At 38.0% G+C, this 24,252-nt stretch overlaps 1 protein-coding gene across 4 annotated transcripts in view; it reads left to right on the top strand.

Annotated features, from left to right (window-relative positions):
• Window positions 1–24,050, top strand: part of UBXN7 (UBX domain protein 7) — a gene marked incomplete at its 5' end in the record, with an annotated part of 69,396 nt that extends 45,346 nt beyond the window's left edge. For all 4 annotated transcript variants that reach the window (XM_082624868.1, XM_082624865.1, XM_082624867.1 and 1 more), the window contains 3 exons: window positions 13,416–13,809; window positions 13,940–14,019; window positions 15,698–24,050. In XM_082624868.1, the coding sequence (XP_082480994.1) occupies window positions 13,416–13,809; window positions 13,940–14,019; window positions 15,698–15,859 (636 nt within the window). In that variant the 3' untranslated portion in view covers window positions 15,860–24,050. The remainder of the gene's footprint in view (window positions 1–13,415; window positions 13,810–13,939; window positions 14,020–15,697) is intronic.
• Window positions 24,051–24,252: the final 202 nt, after the last annotated feature.

The following is a 24,252-nucleotide window of genomic DNA, read 5'->3' as shown; positions in this document are numbered from 1 at the left end:
TGTATATCTTTTAATTGAGTTGTAAGGACTTAGATATAAGTCCTTTGTTGGATATATGGTTTGCAGATTTTTTTTTTCAGTTTGTTGCTTGCTTATTCATTTCATGATGGTGTTTTTGAAGAGCAAATTTTAAAATGTTGATGAAATCCAATTTATCAAATTTCTTTTTTATTTTAACGTTTTTATGGGAGTATAATTGCTTTACAATGGTGTGTTAGTTTCTGCTTTATAACAAAGTGAATCACTTATACATATACATATATTCCCATATCTCTTCCCTCTTGCATCTCCCTCCCACCCTCCTAATCCCACCCTTCTAGCTGGTCACAAAGCACCGAGCTCATCTCCCTGTGCTATGGGACTGCTTCCCACTAGCTATCTATTTTACATTTCGTAGTGTTTATATGTCCATATATAACCTACCACTCTCTCACTTTGTCCCGGCTTCCCCTTCCCCTTCCCCGTGTCCTCAAGTCCATTCTCTAGTAGGTCTGTATCTTTATTCCCATCTTTCCCTGGGTTCTTCATGACAAGTTTTTTTTTTGTTTTTTTTTTTTTTTTTTAGATTCCATATGTATGTGTTAGCATACGGTATTTGTTTTCCTCTTTCTGACTTACTTCACTCTGTATGACAGACTCTAGGTCCATCCACCTCACTACAGATAACTCAGTTTTGTTTCTTTTTATGGCTGAGTAATATTCCATTTTATATATGTGCCACATGTTCTTTATCCATTCATCTGTCGATGCACACTTAGGTTGCTTCCATGTCCTGGCTATTGTAGATAGAGCTGCAATGAACATTGTGGTACATGATTCTTTTTGAATTATGGTTTTCTCAGGGTAAATGCCTAGTAGTGCAATTGCTGGGTCATATGGTAATTCTATTTTTAGTTTTTTAAGGAACCTCCATACTGTTCTCCATAGTGGCTGTATCAATTTACTTTCCCACCAACAGTGTATGAGGGCTCCCTTTTCTCCACACCCTCTCCAGCATTTATTGTTTGTAGATTTTTTGATGATGGCCATTCTGACTGGTGTGAGATGATATCGCATTGTAGTTTTGATTTGCATTTCTCTAATGATTAATGATGTTCAGCATTATTTCATGTGTTTGTTGGCAATCTGTGTATCTTCTTTGGAGAAATGTCTATTTAGGTCTTCTGCCGATTTTTGGATTGGGTTGTTTGTTTTTTTGATATTGAGCTGCATGAGCTGCTTGTAAATTTTGGAGATTAATCCTTTGTCAGTTGCTTCATTTTTAAATATTTTCTCCCATTCTGAAGGTTGTCTTTTCATCTTGTTTATGGTTTCCTTTGCTGTGCAAAAGCTTTCAAGTTTCATTAGGTCCCATTTATTTTTGTTTTTATTTCCATTTCTCTAGGATGTGGGTCAAAAAGGATCTTGCTTTGATTTATGTCATAGAGTGTTCTGCCTGTGTTTTCCTCTAAGAATTTGATAGTGTCTGGCCTTACATTTAGGTCTTTAATCCATTTTGAGTTTTTTTTGTGTATGGTGTTAGGGAGCGTTCTAATTTCATTCTTTTGCATGTAGCTGTCCAGTTTTCCCAGCACCACTATTGAGGAGGCTGTCTTTTCTCCATTGTATATTCTTGCCTCCTTTATCAAAGATAGGGTGACCATATATGCATGGGTTTATCTCTGGGCTCTCTATCCTGTTCCATTGATCTATATTTCTGTTTTTGTGCTTGTACCATACTGTCTTTCTTTTTTTTTTTTTTTTTTTTTTAATTTTTATTTATTTATTTATTTATTTATTTATGGCTGTGTTGGCTCTTCGTTTCTATGCGAGGGCTTTCTCTAGTTGCGGCAAGTGGGGGCCACTCCTCATCGCGGTGCGCGGGCCTCTCACTATCACGGCCTCTCGTTGCAGAGCACAGGCTCCAGATGCGCAGCTCAGTAATTGTGGTTCACGGGGCTAGTTGCTCCGCGGCATGTGGGATCTTCCCAGACCAGGGCTCGAACCCGTGTCCCCTGCATTGGCAGGCAGATTCTCAACCACTGCGCCACCAGGGAAGCCCCATACTGTCTTGATTATTGTAGCTTTGTAGGATAGTCTGAAGTCAGGGAGTCTGATTCCTCCAGCTCTGTTTTTCTTTCTCAAGATTGCTTTGGCTATTGTGGGTCATTTGTGTTTCCATACAAATCGTGAAATTTTTTGTTCTAGTTCTGTGAAAATTGTCATTGGTAGTTTGATAGGGATTGCATTGAATCTGTAGATTGCTTTGGGTAGTATAGTAATTTCCTTTTCTTTCTTTTTTTTTTTTTAACATTGTGGTACATGACTCTTTTTTTTAAATTAAATTTTTTTTTACAGCAGGTCCTTACTAGTCATCAGTTTTATACACATCAGTGTATACATATCAATCCCAATCACCCAATTCATCAAACCACCCCCCCCATACCCACCACCCCCGCCGCTTTCCCCGCTTGGTGTCCATATGTTTTTTCTCTACATCTGTGTCTCAATTTATGCCCTGCAAACCGGTTCATCTGTACCATTTTCTAGGTTCCACATATATGTGTTAATATACGATCTTTGTTTTTCTCTTTCTGACTTACTTCACTCTGTATAACAGTCTCTAGATCCATCCACGTCTCTACAAAAGACCCAATTTCGTTTCTTTTTATGGCAGGTAATATTCCGTTGTATATGTGTACCACATTTTCTTTATCCATTCATCTGTCAATGGGCATTTAGGTTGCTTCCATGACCTGACTATTGTAAATAGTGCTGCAATGAACATTGAGATGCATGTGTCTTTTGGAATTATGGTTTTCTCTGTGTATATGCCCAGTAGTGGGATTGATGGATCATATGGTAATTCTATATTTAGTTTTTTAAGGAACCTCCATACTGTTCTCCATAGTGGCTGTATCAGTTTACATTCCCACCAACAGTGCAAGAGGGTTCCCTTTTCTCCACACCCTCTCCAGCATTTGTTGTTTGTAGATTTTCTGATGATGCCCGTTCTAACTGGTGTGAGGTGATAACCTCACTGTAGTTTTGATTTGCATTTTTCTAATAATTAGTGATTTTGAGCAGTTTTTCATTTGCTTTTTGGCCATCTGTATGTCTTCTTTGGAGAAATGTGTATTTAGGTCTTCTGCCTATTTTTGGATGCTTGTTTTTTTAATATTGAACTGTATGAGCTGTTTATATATTTTGGAGATTAATCCTTTGTCCGTTGATTCATTTGCAAATATTTTCTCCCATTCTGAGGGTTTTCTTTTCGGCTTGCTTACGGTTTCCTTTGCTGTGCAAAAGCTTTCAAGTTTCATTAGGTCCCATTTGTTTATTTTTGCTGTTATTTCCATTTCTCTAGGAGGTGGATCAAAAAAGATCTTGCTGTGATTTATGTCAAAGAGTGTTCTTCCTGTGCTTTCCTCTAAGAGTTTGATAGTGTCTGGTCTTCCATTTAGGTCTCTAATCCATTTTGAGTTTCTTTTTGTGTATGGTGTTAGGGAGTGTTCTAATTTCATTCTTTTACATGTAGCTGTCCAGTTTTCCCAGCACCACTTATTGAAGAGACTGTCTTTTCTCCATTGTATATCCTTGCCTCCTTTGTCATAGATTAGTTGACCATAGGTGCGTGGGTTTATCTCTGGGCTTTCTATTTTGTTCCATTGATCCATGTTTCTGTTTTTGTGCCAGTTCCATATTATCTTGATTACTGTAGCTTTGTAGTCTGAAGTCAGGAAGTCTGATACCTCCAGCTCCGTTTTTTTCCCTCAAGACTGCTTTGGCTATTCGGGGTCTTCTGTGTCTCCATACAAATTTTAAGATTTTTTTGTTCTTGTTCTGTAAAAAATGCCATTGGTAATTTGATAGGGATTGCATTGAATCTGTAGATTGCTTTGGGTAGTATAGTCATTTTCACAATATTGATTCTTCCAATCCAAGAACATGGTATATCTCTCCATCTGTTGGTATCATCTTTAATTTCTTTCATCAGTGTCTTATAGTTTTCTGCATACAGGTCTTTTGTCTCCTTAGGTAGGTTTATTCCTAGGTCTTTGATTCTTTTTGTTGCAGTGGTAAATGGGAGTGTTTCCTTAATTTCTCTTTCAGATATTTCATCATTAGTGTATAGGAATGCAAGAGAGTTCTGTGCATTAATTTTGTATCCTGCAGCTTTACCAAATGCATTGATTAGCTCTAGTAGTTTTCTGGTGGCATCTTTAAGATTCTGTAAGTATAGTATCATGTTATCTACAAACAGTGACAGTTTTACTTCTTCTTTTCCAATTTGTATTCCTTTTATTTCTTTTTCTTCTCTGATTGCCATGGCTAGAACTTCCAAAACTATGTTGAATAACAGTGGTGAGAGGGGACATCCTTGTCTCGTTCCTGATCTTAGAGGAAATGCTTTCAGTTTTTCACCATTGAGAATGATGTTTCCTGTGGGTTTGTCATATATATCCTTTATTATGTTCAGGTGGGTTCCCTGTATGTCCACTTTCTGGAGAGTTTTTATCATAAATGGGTGTTGAATTTTGTCAGAAGCTTTTTCTGCATCTATTGAGATGATCATATGGTTTTTATTCTTCAATTTGTTAATATAGTGTATCACATTGATTGATTTACATATATTGAAGAATCCTTGCATCCCTGGGATAAATCCCACTTGATCATGGTGTGTGATCCTTGTAATGTGTTGTTGGATTCTATTTGCTAGTATTTTGTTGAGGATTTTGGCATCTATATTCATCAGTGATATTGGTCTGTAATTTTCTTTTTTTTGTAGTATCTTTGTTTGGTTTTGATATCAGCATGATGGTCGCCTCATAGAATGAGTTTGGGAGTGTTCCTGCCTCCACAGTTTTTTGGAAGAGTTTGAGAAGGATGGGTGTTAGCTCTTCTCTAAATGTTTGATAGAATTCACCTGTGAAGCCATCTGGTCCTGGACTTTTGTTTGCTGGAAGATTTTTTTTTTTTTTTTTTTTTTTTGCAGTACGCGGGCCTCTCACTGTTGTGGCCTCTCCCGTTGCCGAGCACAGGCTCCGGACGCGCAGGCTCAGCGGCCATGGCTCACGGGCCCAGCCGCTCCGTGCATGTGGGATCTTCCCGGACCGGGGCATGAACCCGTGTCCCCTGCATCAGCAGGCAGACTCTCAACCACTGCGCCACCAGGGAAGCCCTGCTGGAAGATTTTTAATCACAGTTTCAATTTCATTACTTCTGATTGGTCTGTTCATATTTTCTGTTTCTTCCTGGTTCAGTCTTGGAAGGTTATACCTTTCTAAGAATTTGTCCATTTCTTCCAGGTTGCCCATTTTATTGGCATAGAGTTGCTTGTAGTAGTCTCTTAGGATGCTTTGTATTTCTGCAGTGTCTGTTGTAACTTCTCATTTTTCATTTCTAATTTTATTGATTTGAGTCCTCTCCCTCTTTTTCTTGATGAGTCTGGCTAATGGTTTATCAATTTTGTTTATCTTCTCAAAGAACCAGCTTTTAGTTTTATTGATCTTTGCTATTGTTTTCTTGTTTTCTGTTTCATTTATTTCTGCTCTGATCTTTATGTTTTCTTTCCTTCCACTAACTTTGGGGTTTTTTTGTTCTTCTTTCTCTCGTTCCTTTAGGTGTTAGATTTTTTTTTTTTTTTTTTTTTTTTTTTTTTGCGGTATGCGGGCCTCTCACTGTTGTGGCCTCCCCCGTTGCGGAGCACAGGCTCCGGATGCGCAGGCCCAGCGGCCATGGCTCACGGGCCCAGCCGCTCCGCGGCATATGGGATCCTCCCAGACCGGGGCACGAACCCGTATCCCCTGCATCGGCAGGCGGACTCTCAACCACTGCGCCACCAGGGAGGCCCTAGGTGTTAGATTTTTTATTTGAGATTTTTCTTGTTTCTTGAAGTAGGCTTATATAGCTATAAACTTCCCTCTTAGAACTGCTTTTGCTGCATCCCATAGGTTTTGGATTGTCGTGTTTTCATTGTCAGTTGTCTCTAGGTATGTTTTTTATTTCCTCTTTGATTTCTTCAGTGATCTCTTAGTTATTTAGTAATGTATTGTTTAGCCTCCACGTGTTTGTGTTTTTTACTTTTTTTTCCCTGTAATTCATTTCTAATCTCATAGCATCGTGGTCACAAAAGATGCTTGATATGATTTCAATATTCTTAAGTTTACTGTGGCTTGATTTGTGACCCAAGACGTGATCTATCCTGGAGAATGATCCATGTGCACTTAAGAAAAAAGTATAATCTGCTGTATTTGGATGGACTGTCCTATAAATATCAATTAAGTACATCTTGTTTAATGTATCATTTAAAGCTTGTGTTTCCTTATTTATTTTCATTTTGAATGATCTGTCCATTGAAAGTGAAAAGTGGGGTGTTGAAGTCCCCTACTGTGATTGTGTTACTGTCGATTTCCCCTTTTATGGCTGTTACTATTTGCCTTATGTATTGAGGTGCTCCTATGTTGGATGCATAAATATTTACAATTGTTATATCTTCCTCTTGGGTTGATCCCTTGATCATTATGTAGTGTCCTTCTTTGTCTCTTCTAATAGTCTTTGTTTTAAAGTCTATTTTGTCTGATATGAGAATTGCTACTCCAGCTTTCTTTTGATTTCCATTTGCATGGAATATCTTTTTCCATCCCCTCACTTTCAGTCTGTATGTGTCCCTAGGTCTGAAGTGGGTCTCTTGTAGACAGCATATATACGGGTCTTGTTTTTGTATCCATTCAGCCAGTCTGTGTCTTTTGGTTGGAGCATTTAATCCATTACATTTTAGGTAATTATCGATATATATGTTCCTATTACCATTTTTCTAATTGTTTGAGTTTGTTATTGTAGGTCTTTTCCTTCTCTTGTGTTTCCTGCCTAGGGAAGTTCCTTTAGCATTTGCTGTGGCGCTGGTTTGGTTGTGCTGAATTGTCTTAGCTTTTGCTTGTCTGTAAAGGCTTTAATTTCTCTGTCAAATCTGAGTGAGATCCTTGCTGGATAGAGTAATCTTGGTTGTAGGTTTTTCCCTTTCATCACTTTAAATATGACTTGCCACCCTTCTGGCTTCCAGAGGTTCTGCTGAAAGATCAGCTGTTAACCTTATGGGGATTCCCTTGTATGTTATTTGTTGTTTTTCCCTTGCTGCTTTTAATATTTTTTCTTTGTATTTAATTTTTGATAGTTTGATTAATATGTGTTGGCATGTTTCTCCTTGGATTTATCCTGTATGGGACTCTCTGTGCTTCCTGGACTTGATTAACTATTTCCTTACCCATATTTGGGAAGTTGTCAACTATAATCTCTTCAAATATTTTCTCAGTCCCTTTCTTTTTCTCTTCTTCTTCTGGGACCCCTATAATTCGAATGTTGGTGCGTTTAATGTTGTCCCAGAGGTCTCTGAGACTGTCCTCAGTTCTTTTCATTCTTTTTTCTTTATTCTGCTCTGCAGTATTTATTTCCACTATTTTATCTTCCAGGTCACTTATCCATTCTTCTGCCTCAGTTATTCTGCTATTGTTCCCTTCTAGAGAATTTTTAATTTCATTTATTGTGTTGTTTATTATTGTTTGTTTGCTCTTTAGTTCTTCTAGTTCCTTGTTAAATGTTTCTTGTATTTTCTCCATTCTATTTCCAAGAGTGTGGATCATCTTTATTATCATTATTCTGAATTCTTTTTCAGGTAGACTGCCTATTTCCTCTTCATTTGTTAGGTCTGGTGGGTTTTACACCTTGCTCCTTCATCTGCTGTGTGTTTCTTTGTCTTCTCATTTTGCTTAACTTACTGTGTTTGGGGTCTCTTTTTTTCAGGCTGCAGGTTCGTAGTTCCCGTTGTTTTTGGTGTCTGTCCCCAGTGGCTAAGGTTGGTTCAGTGGGTTGTGTAGCTTCCTGGTGGAGGCAACTAGTGCCTGTATTCTGGTGGATGAGGCTGGATCTTATCTTTCTGGTGGGCAGGTCCACGTCTGCTGGTGTGTTTTGGGGTGTCTGTGACCTTATTATGATTTTAGGCAGCCTCTCTGCTAATGGGTTGTGTTGTGTTCCTGTCTTGCTAGTTGTTTTGCATAGGGTGTCCAGCACTGTAGCTTGCTGGTTGTTGAGTGGAGCTGGGTCTTGGCGTTGAGATGGAGATCTCTGGGAGATTTTCGCCATTTGGTATTACGTGGGGCTGGGAGGTCTCTGGGGGACCAGTGTCCTGAATTTGGCTCTCCCACCTCAGAGGCACAGCCCTGATGCTTGGCCGGAGCACCAAGACCCTGTCATCCCCACGGCTCAGAATAAAAGGGAGAAAGACAGAAAGACAGACAGACAGAAAGAAAGAAAGAAACTGAAAGGAGGGAGGGAGGAAGGAAGGAAGAAAGAAAAGAAAGAAAGAAAAAGAAAATTAAATTAAAAAGTTATTAAAATCAAAAAATTATTATTAAAAAATTAAGTAATTTAAAAAAAGAAAGAAAGAAGAGAACAACTGAACCAAAAAACAAATCTACTAATGATAACAAGCACTGAAAACCATACTAAAAAAAACAAAAACAGACAGACAGAACCCTTGGACAAGTGGTAAAAACAAAGCTATACAGACAAAACCACACACAGAAGCATACACATACATACAGAAAGAGAAAAAGCAGAAAAATATATATATATCGTTGCCCCCAAAGTCCACCTCCTGAATTTGGGATGATTTGTTGTCTATTCAGGTATTCCAGAGATGTAGGGTACATCAAGGTGAGTGTGGAGATTTAATCTGCTGTTCCTTAGGCTGCTGGGAGAGATTTCCTTTTCTCTTCTTTGTTGGCACAGCTCCCGGGGTTCAGCTTTAGATTTGGCCCCACCTCTGCGTGTAGGTCGCCTGAGGGCGTCTCTTCTTCGCTTAGACAGGACGGGGTTAAAGGAGCAGCTGCTTCGGGGTCTCTGGCTCACTCAGGCCGGGGGGAGGGAGGGGTGTGGAGTGCGGGGCGAGGCTGCGGCAGTAGAGGCCGGCATGACGTTGCACCAGCCTGAGGCGCGCCATGCGTTCTCCCGGGGAAGTTGTCCCTGGATCACAGGACCCTGGCAGTGGCGGGCTGCACAGCCTCCCAGGAGGGGAGGTGTGGATAGTGACCTGTTCCTGCACATAGGCTTCTTGGTGGCTACAGCAGTGGCCTTAGCGTCTCATGCCCGTCTTTGGGGTCTGCGCTGATAGCCGTGGCTCGCGCCCGTCTCTGGAGCTCCTTTAAGCAGCGCTCTTAATCCCCTTTCCTCGCGCACCAGGAAACGGAGGCAAGAAAAAGTCTCTTCCCTCTTATGCAGTTCCAGACCTTTTCCCGGACTCCCTTCTGGCTAGCCGTGGCACACTAGCCCCCTTGAGGCTGTGTTCATGTGGCCAACCCCAGTCCCCTCCCTGGGATCCGACTGAAGCCGGAGCCTCATCTCCCAGCCCCCGCCCACCTCGGCGTGTGAGCAGCCAAGCCTCTCAGGCTGGTGAGTGCTGACCGGCACCGATCCTCTGTGTGCGAATCTCTCTGCTTTGCTCTCTGCACCCCTATTGTTGCACTCTCCTCCGTGGCTCCGAAGCTTCCCCCCTCCGCCACCCTCAGTCTCCGCCCATGAAGGGGCTTGTAAGCCTAGTGTGTGGAAGCCTTTCCTCCTTCACAGCTCCCTCCCAGAGGTGCAGGTCCCGTCCCTATTCTTTTGTCTGTTTTTTCCTTTTTCTTTTGCCCTACCCAGGTACGTGGGGAGTTTCTTGCCTTTTGGGAGGTCTGAGGTCTTCTACCAGCGTTCAGTAGGTGTTCTGTAGGAGTTGTTCCACATGTAGATGTATTTCTGATATATTTGTGGGGTGGAAGGTGATCTCCATGTCTTACTCTTCCGCCATCTTGAAGCCCCTCTCAACTTACTTTTATACTTCGTGCTTTTTGTGTCTTATTTGTGAAATCTTAGCCTAACCCAAGATTTTATCCCATATTTTTTATAGTTTTAGCTCTTCAGTCAGTGATCCACTTTGAATTAATTTTTGTATATGGTATTAGGTGGGGTTGAGTTGGAGTTTTTTCTTTGTTTGCCTATGCCTGTATGCTTGTCCCAGCACCATTTGTTGAAAAGATTATCCTTTTCCCATTGAATTGCCTTTGTACCTTTGTCAGAAATTGATCATGTATGTGTGGGTTTATGGCATCTATTCTTTCCAGTGATTGTCTACCTTTATGTCATTATTTTACTGTCTTAATGATTACTATAGCTTTGTAATAAGTCTTGAAATTGCATGGTGTAAGCCCTTCAACTTTGTTCTTTTTTATAGTTGTTTTGGCTATTTCAGGTCCTTTGCATTTCAGTATAAGTTTTAGAATCAGCTTGTCACTTTCTACAAGGAAAGCTGCTGGGACTTTGATTGGAATTACATTAGCTGTATGGATCATTTTGGAGAGAATTGACATCTTAACAGCATTGAGTCTTCATATCCATGGACATGGCATATATCTCTCCATTTATTTAAGCCTTGAATTTCTCTCAGCAATGTTCTGTAGCTTTTGTATATTGACCTTGTAGCCTGCAGCCTTGCTACACTCACTTATTAGGTCCAGTAACTTTTTTGTAGATTTCTTAGAATTTTCTATATAGATGGTCATGTTGTCAGCGAATAAAGACTGATGTACTTCTTCCTTTACAATCTCTATTCCTTTTATTTCTTTTTCTTTTTCTTTCCAGTACAAAGTTAAATAGAAGTAGTGAGATTAGATATCCTTAACTTGTTTCTGGTATTGGGGTGAAATTATTCAGTATTTGACCAATAAGTTTGACGTTAGCTATATGTTTCTTATATATATACTTTATCAGATTGAGGAAGTTTCCATTTATTCCTGATTTGCTGAGGTTTTATGAGAGGTTTTTGTCATGTGATTTTTTTGTATCTATTGAAATGATAATATGGTTTTCTTTTTTAGTGAATTCCATTGGTTGGTTTTCTAATGTTAAGCCAACCTTACATTCCTGGGCTAAAATGCATTGCTTTTTTATATATTGTTAAGTTTGATTTGATGGTTATGATGCATTGCTTTTTTATATATTGTTAAGTTTGATTTACTAAAATTTTGTCAAGAATTTTTGTATCTCTGTTTATGAAGGTTATTGGTTTATAGTTGTTTTTTTGTTTTTGTTTTTTGTTTTCTGTGTAAGAGCTTGATCTTGTCTGGCTTTGGTATCAGGTTAATGCTGGCCTCACAATGAACTAGGAAGTATTTCTTCCTCTTTGGTTTTCTGGAAGAGTTTGTGTAGAACTGGTATTATTTCTTCCTTAATAATTGATGACATTTACAGGCGAAGCCACCTGGACATAGAGTTTTCTTTGTAGGAGGTTTTAAACTACAAATTAAATTTCATTGATAGATATAGGACTATTTGGGTATCTATTTCTTCTTTAATGAGCTTTACTAGGTTGTGTCTTTCCAGGGATTTGTCCATTTTACCTAAAATGTCAAAGATGTAAAGTTGTTCATTGTTTTTATTATTCCTTCAATGACTGTGGTATCTGTACGGATGGCCCTTCTTCCAGTCCTGTAACTGGTAATTTGTGGCTTTTTTTCCCCTGACAGTCTGACTAGAGGCTTATCAAGTTTATTGACTTTTTAAAAACCCGCTTTTGGTTTCATTGATTTTTCTTTTGTTTCCTAAGTTATTGGTTGATTTCTGTCCTTTTTCCTTCTGCATAGTTTGAGTTTAATTTAAATTTTTTCGTATGGGGTACTTCTTAATTTAAGATGGAAACTTAATTTTTTTTTTTTTTTTTTTTTTTTTTTTTTTTGCGTTACGCGGACTTCTCACTGCTGTGGCCTCTCCCGTTGCGGAGCACAGGCTCCGGATGCGCAGGCTCAGCGGCCATGGCTCACGGGCCCAGCCGCTCCGCGGCATGTGGGATCTTCCCAGACCGGGGCACGAACCCGCGTCCCCTGCATCGGCAGGCGGACTCGCAACCACTGTGCCACCAGGGAAGCCCCGAAACTTAATTATTAATTTGAGACTTTCTTTTCTAATGTAGGCATTTAGTTGTATACTTTCTCTGTAAGTGCTGCTTTAGTTCCATTCCACAATTTTTTTTAGCTGCAAGGGAAACTGGTAAATGGAATTTTTTAGTGGGACATATTTCATTTATAGACATAATTAGGATTCTGTAAGTAAGGATTCAGAGGAGAAAGAATGTTGGGTAGGAAGCCAGCAGTGTCTACCATGGCAGCAATCTTTAAAAATCAAGCTACACATTATGCAATATCATTATTATAAACCTACAGTTCACCTAAGCCATTGCAGGTCACATGGGCACATCTACTTGCTTTTTTTTTTGGTGGTAAATTAGCCTTAAGTTTCTTTAAAATTTAAAAAAGTTTTTTTGCTATATGATTGGCAGATAGGGAAAGCCAAATTGAGGCTCCTTTAGTTTTTTGTTAGCAACCTAAACTTTTTATGGTGGAAAATTTTTAAGTACAAGGAATTTATTGAGCTTCTGTGTATCCATTAACTGATTTCAATAATTAACAACATGTGGCCAGTCTTATTTAAGTTATACCCCATCGTTTGCGCATTATTTTGCAGCAAATCTCAGAATTCATTGTTTCATTCATTAATACTTTGCCATGTATCTTTAAAAGATAAAGGTTCTTTTTATTTTTTAAAAACACAGTACCATTAACATAACCTCAAAAAATTAACAGTAGTTCCTTTATATTATAAGGTATTCAGTGTTCAATTTTTGGCTATTTTTTTTTTGTATAGTTTGTTTGAGTTAGGATCTAAATAAGTTCCATTTAAGCAATTCATATATTGTGACTCAATAAGTTTAGTGAAACCTGTGACATTAGAACTTTTCCAAGGCAAAAGCTGTTGAAAATTGCTTTTCATGATCACAATGAAAACCTTCATTGAAATTAAGCTTGGGAAAATATAGTTGTTTTTTTCATATTTTTTTGCGGTGTTTTGTTTTGAATGTTAAAGATCTGACTATTAGATTTTTTGGAAAATGATCATTACTGAGTTATTGATTGATTGATATCCTTTTGTGTGCCAAAGCAGTGCTAGTTGAAGTATACAACGGTAAGCAAGATAGACATCTTTCTCTGTGTTTAGTCATTTTAAATACTGATATTTTGGTTTTATATTTGAAACCTTAATTCATGTCTTGTTCTGGGCAAGGAATAAATTGTTTTCTTGATTCCTCCCCCTCCCACCAAATCTTGCACTTGCAATCATTGTGCCAGACGGTATGACAGTTTTTATTTTGTTTTTAAAATTCCATTCCAACTTGGCTGTGTAAGACAAAGTTGTTGCCCTCAAATCACTTAAAATTTAATAGAAGAGATACATCCAGCAGAAAATAATAATAGCAAGCTGTTACATTTCCTGTGCCCTATTTGACTTGATTATTTTTTGGTTTAACTGTTTTCTTTTTCTTTCTACCCATGTTTTATGACTGCATCTTGCAGGAGAGTCTTATAGATGCAAGTGAAGACAGCCAGCTAGAAGCTGCCATCAGAGCCTCCTTGCAAGAGACACATTTTGATTCCACACAGACAAAACAGGATAGCCGCTCAGATGAAGAATCTGAGTCTGAACTTTTTTCTGGCAGTGAGGAGTTCATATCCGTTTGTGGCTCTGATGAAGAGGAGGAGATAGAGAATCTTGCCAAGTCTAGAAAGTCTCCCCACAAAGATTTGGGGCATAGAAAAGAGGAGAACAGAAGGTCACTGACTGAGCCCCCTGCCAGAACTGAGCCTGGAACAGCCACAAACCACCAAGGATTGCCAGCGATGGATTCAGAAATATTGGAGATGTCACCTGAAAAATCAGATGGAATAGTGGAGGGCATTGATGTAAATGGTGGGTTACATTTTAGATTTCCTTTACTTAAAACTTGAATATTACTGAAGGAATTTGTTTGTTTGTTTAAATTAGTCTTCTATCTTAAGCAGCTATATCTATCTATATATTTTTTTAACCCTTCCTTTAGGACCAAAAGCACAGTTGATGTTGCGGTATCCAGATGGAAAAAGGGAACAAATCACTCTTCCAGAGCAAGCTAAATTACTAGTAAGTATATCTAATTGGAAGCATTTACTGGAAGCAGAAAAACTAATTGGCATAATTAGCTTGATGATTCTTTGAAATAGGTGTTAGGTCTGACCTCTAACTGGAAGCTTCACGGTGGTGAATCTTAATTCTAACTGCTTTATTTCCTTCCCAAATTATCTTGGGCAACTCACATAGTCTGTTGTAGTCAAAGCCTTTCTGTTCCATGGCTGCATGTAATAGAAACTCAACTGAAATTGTTACCTGGAAAAGGGGAGTGGGGTTATTTGAAGACTGTAGAGGGGCCTCCTGGGTTTCCTAGTAGCTGGAACTGCAAAGTAGTTAAGAACCAAGACTATTTTCCTGTGTGTTTCTCTTGTGGGACCTGTTGGGTTTTCCCCTTGTGATTCTCTACTTCATACCATTCCTCTCTCTGTATTCTGGTGGCTTTTGTTTGCAAAATAGCTTGTACATAGTCCATCATACCGGTGTTTTGAGTGCCTTTTCCTCCAGAGTCCACAACTGATGGGCCCTCCCTCCGTATTTTTCAACTTCTAGAAAAGAGAATGAGTCTGACTTGCTTAGATTAGCCTATGAATGGATCCTCCTTGGGTCAGGTGTTCATACCTGGCCATTTGCTGTGGCTAAAAATAATTAGAATCTTGAAGACTGTGACTTGAATGCAAGTAGGCTCTGGCCTCTGGTGCTAATACCCAGACTGTCTCCCTAGTCTAGTAATTGGAAAGGAATGGGAGATGAGACAAGGAATAGAACAAGTATAGACCACTTTTTAGAGAAGGTTGGTTGTGAAGCTAGAGTGGGGAGTGGGCAGTAATCAGAGGGGAAAAGGTGATCCGAAGGAGAGACTGAGCATGTTTAAGTCTTATGGGAGGTATCTGCAGAGAAGATGTTGAAGATACCCATAAAAGAGTGGTGTTCTGTGGTGGCATAGTTTCTGAGATGGCAAGAAGGGATTCAGTGCACAGGTGACAAGATAGGATGAAGGACATATCTTCCCTGATAAATAGAAAGAAGGAAAACTGATAAAATGTTTAAAAATTAGGACAACAGTTGTTTTTTTTTTTTTAAGGGAACTTTATTTTTATTTATTTATTTATTTTTGGCTGCTTTGGGTCTTCATTGCTGCACAGGCTTTCTCTAGTTGTGGTGAGCGGAGGCTACTCTTCATTGTGGTGCGTGGGCTTCTCATTGTGGTGGCTTCTCTTGTTGGGAGCACGGGCTCTAGGCACACGGCTTCAGTTGTTGTGGCACGAGGGCTCGGTAGTTGTGGCTCGCGGGCTCTAGAGCACAGGCTCAGTAGTTGTGGCGCACAGGTTTAGTTGCTCCGCGGCATGTGGATCTTCCTGGACCAGGGCTTGAAGCCGTGTCCCCTGCATTGGCAGGCAGATTCTTAACCACTGCACCACCAGGGAAGAAATTGGGTTTGTTTATTGGAGAGACAGTAATAACCCTGAATATTTCAGTATCACATAATGGCTCTAAATTATTGGGTGCAGGTTTAGTATCTCCCCATCCAAAGGGTTATATTGGCCCTTCCATAAGAGTAAGCTACAGTTATCTGAAAGAATAACTTAAACTTTTATCTGATTTTAAAATGCATGTTATATTTTAAATTCTTCAATATGCTCTTTCTTTTTGTTTCCATCTAACAGCTTTGTCTTTCTGTTATTTTTCATAGGCTTTGGTGAAGCATGTCCAATCTAAAGGATATCCAAATGAACGTTTTGAACTTCTCACCAACTTCCCTCGAAGGAAACTCTCTCATCTGGACTATGATATTACATTACAGGAGGCAGGCCTTTGTCCTCAAGAGACTGTCTTTGTACAGGAAAGAAATTAACATCATGGCCTGACCTCTCTCAGCTTACCCCTTTTTTTCCCTTTTTCTGTGAGATACCATGTCACTGAGTATGTATTTTGGCTCATAGGACCATAGAGCCAAAGTTGGGCAAGCAAGTCACCTGCCTTCTCTTTTATTTCTTGTTCTCTCCTATAATCAGTCTCACACACCCCACCCCACCCCTCTTTTTCTCTCTTCTCCCATTTTCTTCTTTTTCCTTCTTTTCTCTCTTTCTTACCTAATCTGGTGACCAAATGGAAGTGTTAGGATAAGACCTCCTAGTACTGGCAGCAGGAAATGTATGTTCCAATAAGTGGTCTCTTACACGGCACTTTTTTGGGATCAAATGATAATGTTACTCCTCAGACTCCTTTGGTAAAGGAATGGCTAGATTCAGAATAAGAACAGCCTCCTTTTTTTGTAAGCCCCATGTTTAGTAGGGAGAAGAAATTCTCTAACACATGTTTTGTTTTATTATTCATGTAGGAAATATCATGTAACAGTGTCCAGGGTTTTGTTTACATGGAAAAAAAGCGTCCTTTATAATTATTGCTCATCATATTTAAAATTTTTTTCAAAGGATTCCCATCTTCCCAGCTAGAATTGTTTCCATGATATGTGTTATTGACAGAAAGAATGTTAAACTAGGGTGAGTAGCATGGGGTGGCTTTCAGTATCCTAGCCTGAGACAGCTTTCTTTATTACTCTATAAACTATCTTGATCCTGCTAGTCCTGGAATGGACATTTCGTGAGCATATTGTGGTGACTGGGATAGGAAGGTGCTTGCTGTTATTGCCAGTACAGCATAATAGTTCCTTTGGCCCTTCCATTGTTTGGGTCCACAAGTGATCTGTAGGAAGGCAGATGTTCAATAATCATGAGTACAGTGGCTTGTAGTTGTAACCACTATGGTTATTGATTGTCCTATGTACTTTAAGGCATACTTAATGTATGCCCCAGGGGAAAAAGAAAAGATGCAGCTGAGAGTTGCTAACCATGTTCCTTTGGTTAGAAATAATGATTCATTTTTTACCCTTGGTTGGAACAGTCTCTAAAAGGCTCTGGTGACTGAATGAGCCTAATTCCTCATGCTGTTTCTTGCAAAATGTATCAAAGCTGAAAACCTCTCTAAGTGGAAGACCTTTAAATTCAATTCATAAGACAACATTTAGTAAGGGAGGTGGGGAAGATTACCAGTAATCTTCAGATGTGGGTTTTTTCTGCCAACAAAAGCCACATTCAAATTGTAGTTGATGAACGCTTTTTTCAGTATTATTTAGAAGAGGCCATCTTGAATCTATATACTATGATTTGACTTATCAGCTTCACATTATGCTCGATTCTTATTTTGAGCTTTAGAGTCCTCTGAAGGGGTAGTAGTAACTCTGGTGGCAAAAATCAGAACTTTAACTTGTTATAAAACCATAATACAGAATGAACATATTTTGTCAATTGGGGTTTAGATTGACTGATTCTTCTGCTTGAGGAACATAAATTGCTATTGCTCAGAGACCTTTAGGTTCCCATCTACTTTAAGATCACTGTCTTGGCAACTAGGGGATTAAAAAAAAAAATGTGCTTGTTGTTGCTAGTACACAATTAGAGAATACAGTTTCTAATGGTTGGACTTTGAGGGACCCTCTCTAAAGAATGAGTTATGTATCTCCTCAAGGAAATCATGGAAAATTCTGTTTATTCTTCAGTGAGTCCTATTGAATTAATGTTCTTACATTTTTTCTAAGTCTGTGTAAGTGCTTATGTATAAGTATATAATTGTATAAATATTTATAAATATATTTATATAATTACAATTTCATTTATACCTTGAGTCAAAGTTCTCTCTTTAGATTGGTGACTGAGTAATACCACTTCGGTGTTTTTTTCATAGGCTCTCGAGGCTAACTAGCAGCTTCTGATTTAGTGAGGAGGCATGGTTTTCATGTTAATTCCTCAGTTGTATCTCTGAAATTGGATAATATACTTGCTATCTGAAGAAAAGAGCTATATACAAAGGTGCATTAGAGGGTAAAAAAATTGTTGGCTTTAGACAAGATCAGAAATGTAGAAATTCAGGGAGGCACAGGGTAAGAGATGAGGTTATGCCCGGCGTTGGTGCTGTCATGGCACCTGTCTCCACTCAGCAAAGTCACAGCTGAAGTCCAAATCTGTCAAAAACATGAAGTCAGGAATTTTCCCCATAGGATTCTGTTTCATTCTTTTACCTACTAGTTTCTCTTTATAAAACATATCTAGAGAACTTGAGACAACATGTTCGTTAATGATAGGATGCAGTTCTTTCTGATGAGCTCAGCCCTGGCATATCCATTTATGAGAAACCAAAGTGACTTTTTCAACTTCGATTACTGTGAGATGACCACATCAAAGTGATATAAGTAAGCATATCAAAGAGATAGGGCATGAGATACTGATCCAACTTAGATAAAACTGGAGTGTTTAGAGTACAAGATTAGAGGATTGTATTTTATTTTGAGGCAGGAGTGTAATTATCCTGGCCTTGATATAGAGGCCCATGGGGGAGGCATTATGGATTGTACACAGGAAGAGTATGGATTGTGCTTTGTTGAAGAACTTAATCCACTTAGGTAGTATGTCTTATTTCTTCTGCAAATTCCTTAGCTCTTTGGAGGCAAGGTTTTATTGAATAGATAAAATGAAGTTAGTAAATACGTAAAAATAGTCATTCCTTGTAGGTATTGGAAACAGCTTGAGAGAGATCTTAAAAGGTAAGGAGGAAAAGAACAAGATAGACTTTGAGAGTAAATGACAGGAGACAAATACAAAGAGATGAAATGAAAACTAGCAGGGGAAAAGTAACAGAAGTCTTTTGAATTTGATTTAGGAAGGAACCAGAGAAGAGAACAGCCAAATGAGGGAAGAACAGGGAACTAATTTTGAGTAACTAACATGTGCGAAGTACTTTATGTGCATTTTCTCCTTTAATCTCCCTAAGAACTCTACCAAATGGATATTTTCCCCATTTTATAGATAAGGAAGAAAATTGAAGTTCAGAGAACTTGTTCAGGATGTCACAGCTAGTAAGTAAGTGGCAAAATCAAAATTGGCATTCATGTTCTTTTCACTCCCATGCTGTAGTCTCCTGCAATAGGAATCAATTTGCTCAAAAGGTTATCTTCCCATTGTTTGGCTCTGTAAGTTATCATTTAATTTTTTTCCTTAAAGCTTGTGAGATTTGTGCTATGCCTATAAATTCTAATTTACACCATTATTTTGAGGGGCAGATTACTGATTGCTTTTTAAAAATAATGCAGTGATGAAAATGTAAGAGGAAAATAACTATGGCATTATTTGCCAAGAAAAAATGGAAAGGATAAAAAAGAATTTTATTAAATTTTTAACCATTTCTCAGAAAAGATACAATTATCTTTTCTGTATTCCATCTGTATTAGATTATTGAAACTTCTATGTGTATATTTTTAAATCTCCTATAAAATTCTACTTCCTTGATTCTATAAGTTAACAATTACTTGAGTCCTTAATCAAAGTTGGAAGAATCTTGAAATCCAAGATCTGGTTCCTGCCTGTTTTATCCAGTTGGAGAGACACACTACACTTGAGACAATAGGAGAATATGTAAATGCTTACCTTTCTGATACTGAACCATAATTACAATAGAAGTTTAGAAAAGGTAAAGAATAGTGTAGGCTTTAGTTAGGAAAATAAAACTGGAAAGTGGCAAACACTGTGGCTCAGATTTTCTTTTGACTTACCTGTATTCTTTAGTTCCAGCTTTTGTAACTACTAGTTTTAGGGCATGATGTTTTAACAGTAAGGCATAACTAATACCCAAGTAGGAAAGAATTGTTGATCCCAGGATTAAAGATTTTAGCTAGCAGGGATCTCACTTGGATACTTAGGAAAATACCAGAGGGAGCCACTTGCTACTGAAAAGTGAAGGAAAGATTTAATTTCTATACCCAGGTACAAATTAAATGTATAGTACAATATATTATATATGTTATGCAGAAAGGGCACTATATGTAGGCAATAAGTGTACTTGGGTAACAGCTCTGCTTCTAATTAACAGAATTGGACTAGATCAGTAGTTCTTAGTCTGTTCAAGTAAAAGGGCTTGTAATTTTAAAATTCAGCAGTGGTGTGGAGTTGTGGGGTTAAGTATAAATATCATTAATTCCATAAGTGGAGAAAATGTAAATGTGCATATGGAATTGCAGACCTTTTGCAGAAACTCTTGGAACCTACAGATTGTAGACCACTGAATTAGATTATCTCTGAATCCTTTCCACTCCAAAATTTAATGCTTTTAGTCTCTTACCTTTATTTTATATATTATCCCTAGAGTAATTAAAAGTATACATGTTAATCAGTTCTTGCTTTTTTTTTTTCTGTGTCCAGGTTTCATTTGCCCAGTAACTTGATCTACCCTACTGTGATGACTGTAATCTCCAAAAAGGAGAGTATAATAGTTACAGATCTAGTAATGATCTTTTAAACACAATTCATTACTTTTAGAACTTAATGCTGTGTTCCTAATCAGTGTTGAGTATGACTAACATGTAATGAGAACCAAATATTTCACTGATACCAGAGTTAAATTTTATTTTGTATGTGTGCTTAAACAAAGCACTTTACTGGCTGAGCAATTGTTAGGAAATTGATTTGTGTAAGCTGTAGAATTCACACTTGGTTTTGACAGAAACAAGTGTTTCAAGATCCAATTAGGCCGACTTTTTAAAATATTTCTTATCCCATAGAGTGTATCTCCATGGTGTCATTCTCTCTGTCTCTCTCTCTCTGGCCCTCTTTCATTTAGGGCCAAAGAGAGAGAGTAAATAGTATTCAGTAGTACTGCTCAATAGTAAATCATGGGATGGGGGTTGATGAATAAGTAATGTCTTGTGTAAAACTAAATGAGGGTAAGAAGAACCTACCCTTCTGGTGAACATGGCAGTTTTCCAATAGGACCACTTAAAAAGACAGCTCTGTACTCTGAATATTCAACTTCATTGATTTGCCTTGCTTAGCATTTTAGTTACCACCTCACCATGCAGCTTAGTATTGCACTGTACACATTTTAGAATGGTGCTAAGAATGTTCTTTAGTACTGAAAATAACCAACAGAGAACACCAAGCCTGACATTGATTTCTCCTGACATGTGGAAATTCAGTATTTCAGTGATGGTTATTTTGGTCTTTGATTCACCTATGTATCAATCCTGCTGGAGAGACAGCTTAGAATCTAGCTTTTTTCAATAGAGATTATGACGACCTTGGTTGTTTTCCCATGAAGTGATCTCATGGTTAAATTATTGGATGTAATGAGACCCTTAAATTAGAAAATCTTTTAATATAATTTTCTATTTTACTTTTCCATTCTCTTCTTGATTTTTGACATCTGTTCTCAGAAAATGTCATGATTTTTAATGAAAATTGGCTGTGTTTAAGAAATTCCATTTCTAAATTTTAATATGTAACATTTTTCATTTTTCATAAATTAATATACAAGGAAAAAATTTGAGGCAAACATCATTTTTATAACTCATTTTCTCTCTACCTAAGAATCCTTATTCCAAATATAGAATAGCTAGCTCCATAATACCCCTCTGCCCTTTTTTGGCCTATGGAATGCAGTTGTATTGCTTAGAATCTGAGTAATTCTCATAAACATGATAGTTTTTGGTACAGGGCTTGCTTTGACATATGATCTCAAAGTAGAGTTGAGCAATCTAATATGAACTACTTTAATAAAACATAATTTAGCATTTCTGTATTTTCAAAAGATAACCAGATTTATTTGTAGGATTAGAGATACAAATACTGATGGTAGTATTTTGCCTAAGAACAATCACATATTAATCTATAAATATGGAAAGCTGCCTTGTTGTACTTAATTCTCTTGCAACAAACAGCAAGTTTTTGTTGTTTGCCTAATAGTATTTCCTCTACAGAGATCAAAATGCCCTAAGATTTTATATCCCTTATAAGGTCACTTGGGTTTACAAATTGGAATAAGCTGGACTTAACATAAGAAAAATTTTATCTCCATTAAAAGAAGTTGTTAATCTAACTGGGCCACCATGAATCACTCATTTATTAGACATGGTAAATAAAATAGGAAACATTTCAAATAATTAGATAAATTCTGACCTGGAATTGAATTCTCCCTTCCTTAAAATCTTTTCTATTTGCTTTTTTCATAGACTCAATATGGGCATCTTATCTGATACGGGAGAAATTCTTGATATGGAACCATTCCCTGCCATTGTGCTTTTTTTCCCCTCTGTCAAGGTCACTGACTTTAAGTACATGTCACCAGGATATATTTCAAGTTAATGACATTGGAATGTTGATGCTCAGTTGGATATCTTTCTGTTTTCAACAGAATAGCTTTATAGTATGCTTTTCTCAAAGCTTCTGTGTTCTTAATAATGGAAAATATCAATAAATGGTGTGATTCAAAATATAAATAGGTTTTTGACACTGATAATCAGATGCCCTTAACAGTAGCTTTTTGATAATTTATTGCCCTGTAAGTTAAACCTCACGTGGAGTGACCATTGCCACCAGAAAATCCCCTCTTACATGCTAATTAGAATGAAAGGAGTATGTGACCTCCACTTTTCAGTTAATGAGTAGGAAGTTTGTAGGGGCTGTTTATCTTACCTGTTGGGGGACTTGGGCCTTGTTACTTTCCTAGGTTTGTCACTTCGGTTTGGAAAGGGTATTAAAAACTTGCTGGGAAACAGACAGTAAAGCTATGAGATTATCCTCTAGTCTTAAATGTAGAGAAATGAGTACCAGTTGATGCTAACACAATACTTAGACTTTGAGGGGCTTCCAGCCAAGCTTTGGCATGAATTTTAGACCCAATTTTATTCACTCTTAAGAATCTTTCTTTCTAGAATGGTTTTCCCTTTGATTGTTAACAACTTCTAAGCATCTGGTGTCTTTTTTTTTTTTAACCCTTTAAGCAACAAAGTAGGTATTGATTGTTCCATGGAAACACTCAGGAGTGTTTGTAGGCTTCTGTGCATGCTTTGTATGAGTTTAGTTTGAACAATGCGTTCTGAATCATCTGGGATGTCCAATTCTGGCATGTCTTCACTAACTGTGTTTTTTAAACATTTTCCATGTCATTTTCCAAACCTCACTTCCCATCTTATTCAGAGAAGTTTAACCAAGGAATGAAATTTGGGGATAGGGATGGGGGTGGGTTGGGGGCTTGAGTGAAGTCAACTTAGGGTATTTGCTTTAGTGTTCTCAAGCAGTTTCTCACAGTGTTTAGAAATTCCCTGGGATGTTTGTGTACTCACCTTATTCTGGATAAAGTGGTGGTCTTAGTGAGATTTGCATTCTTAATGCAGGACAGGCTCTAAATTTAATCTGTAGTGTAACTTTGTTATTGAATCCAAGAAGATAATGGACAGAGACAGTGCTTCTATTGTAATGTTTCTGGCAAGTGTTCCCTAAAATCCACATATGTATAGTTCTCAGTTTTCTGGGCTTTAATCCCGTGGTGCTAGGAGATATCATTTGTTTCTGCAGTTCTTCTCAAGAGTGGGAAGAAGGCTTTGGGACCTGTGAGAAAGGGGCAACTGGATCATCCACTAAATTTTTTTGTTCAAGACACACTAGAGACCCTCCTGTATTTCTAGTAAGTGATAATAAAGGTGCTAGGGAAAGCCTTAAATTTGAAGACATATGGAGGCCGTAGAAAATCTAAACTTGTAGAAGGAGAAAAACAAGCCGTTAGATAAAGCAGAGCTGTAACTGCTGGCTAAGACTCAATGGAACTTCCACTTGCTCTAAAACCAGGGAAATCTTAGATAACTGGGTGTGATATATCTATAGATACACATAGTCTATAGGTAAATAATTTCTAAAATGAGGATCTTTCTCTCAGTTGGTGATCCTCTGGTTTTGGCTGTACCAAATTGTGAATATTCTTGCTGTGTTGTACCCAGTTGCTTTATATTGATACTGCAACTTGAATTGGGGAGGGGGGCGGTGGGACATTTGGGGTTGGGGAGGGAGGGAAGTCTTTTGAAGACATCAGCTCACTGTGCTGAGAGAGGGACCAAACTCAAGGAAACCTCTGATCTATAAATTCAACTGCTGCATTTTTTTATAAATACATGTAAATGTCCTGTTGTAATATTTGATCTTGGAAATAAAATCAAAAACTTTTCAGTATTAGTTTTCTTGCATTATTGTTTTTGTGAGGTAAGACTCTGGATACTACTTTTGTTAATACAGTTCAGGTTTGCTTGCTCTCATATTCTCATGTTTAGCACACTGTAGTATTTATTGACAAAGGTTAGTTCATAGTCTGGTTGTCAAGGGTGATGTTTGTTACCTTCTTCTCTGCTCTTAGTTAACACGTTGAATGTTC

This window comes from Mesoplodon mirus (assembly GCF_964341445.2).
Source record: "Mesoplodon mirus genome assembly, chromosome: 6".
In the NCBI taxonomy this organism is placed as follows: Eukaryota; Metazoa; Chordata; class Mammalia; order Artiodactyla; family Ziphiidae; genus Mesoplodon; species Mesoplodon mirus.
This window is presented reverse-complemented; position numbering and strand designations above follow the sequence as displayed.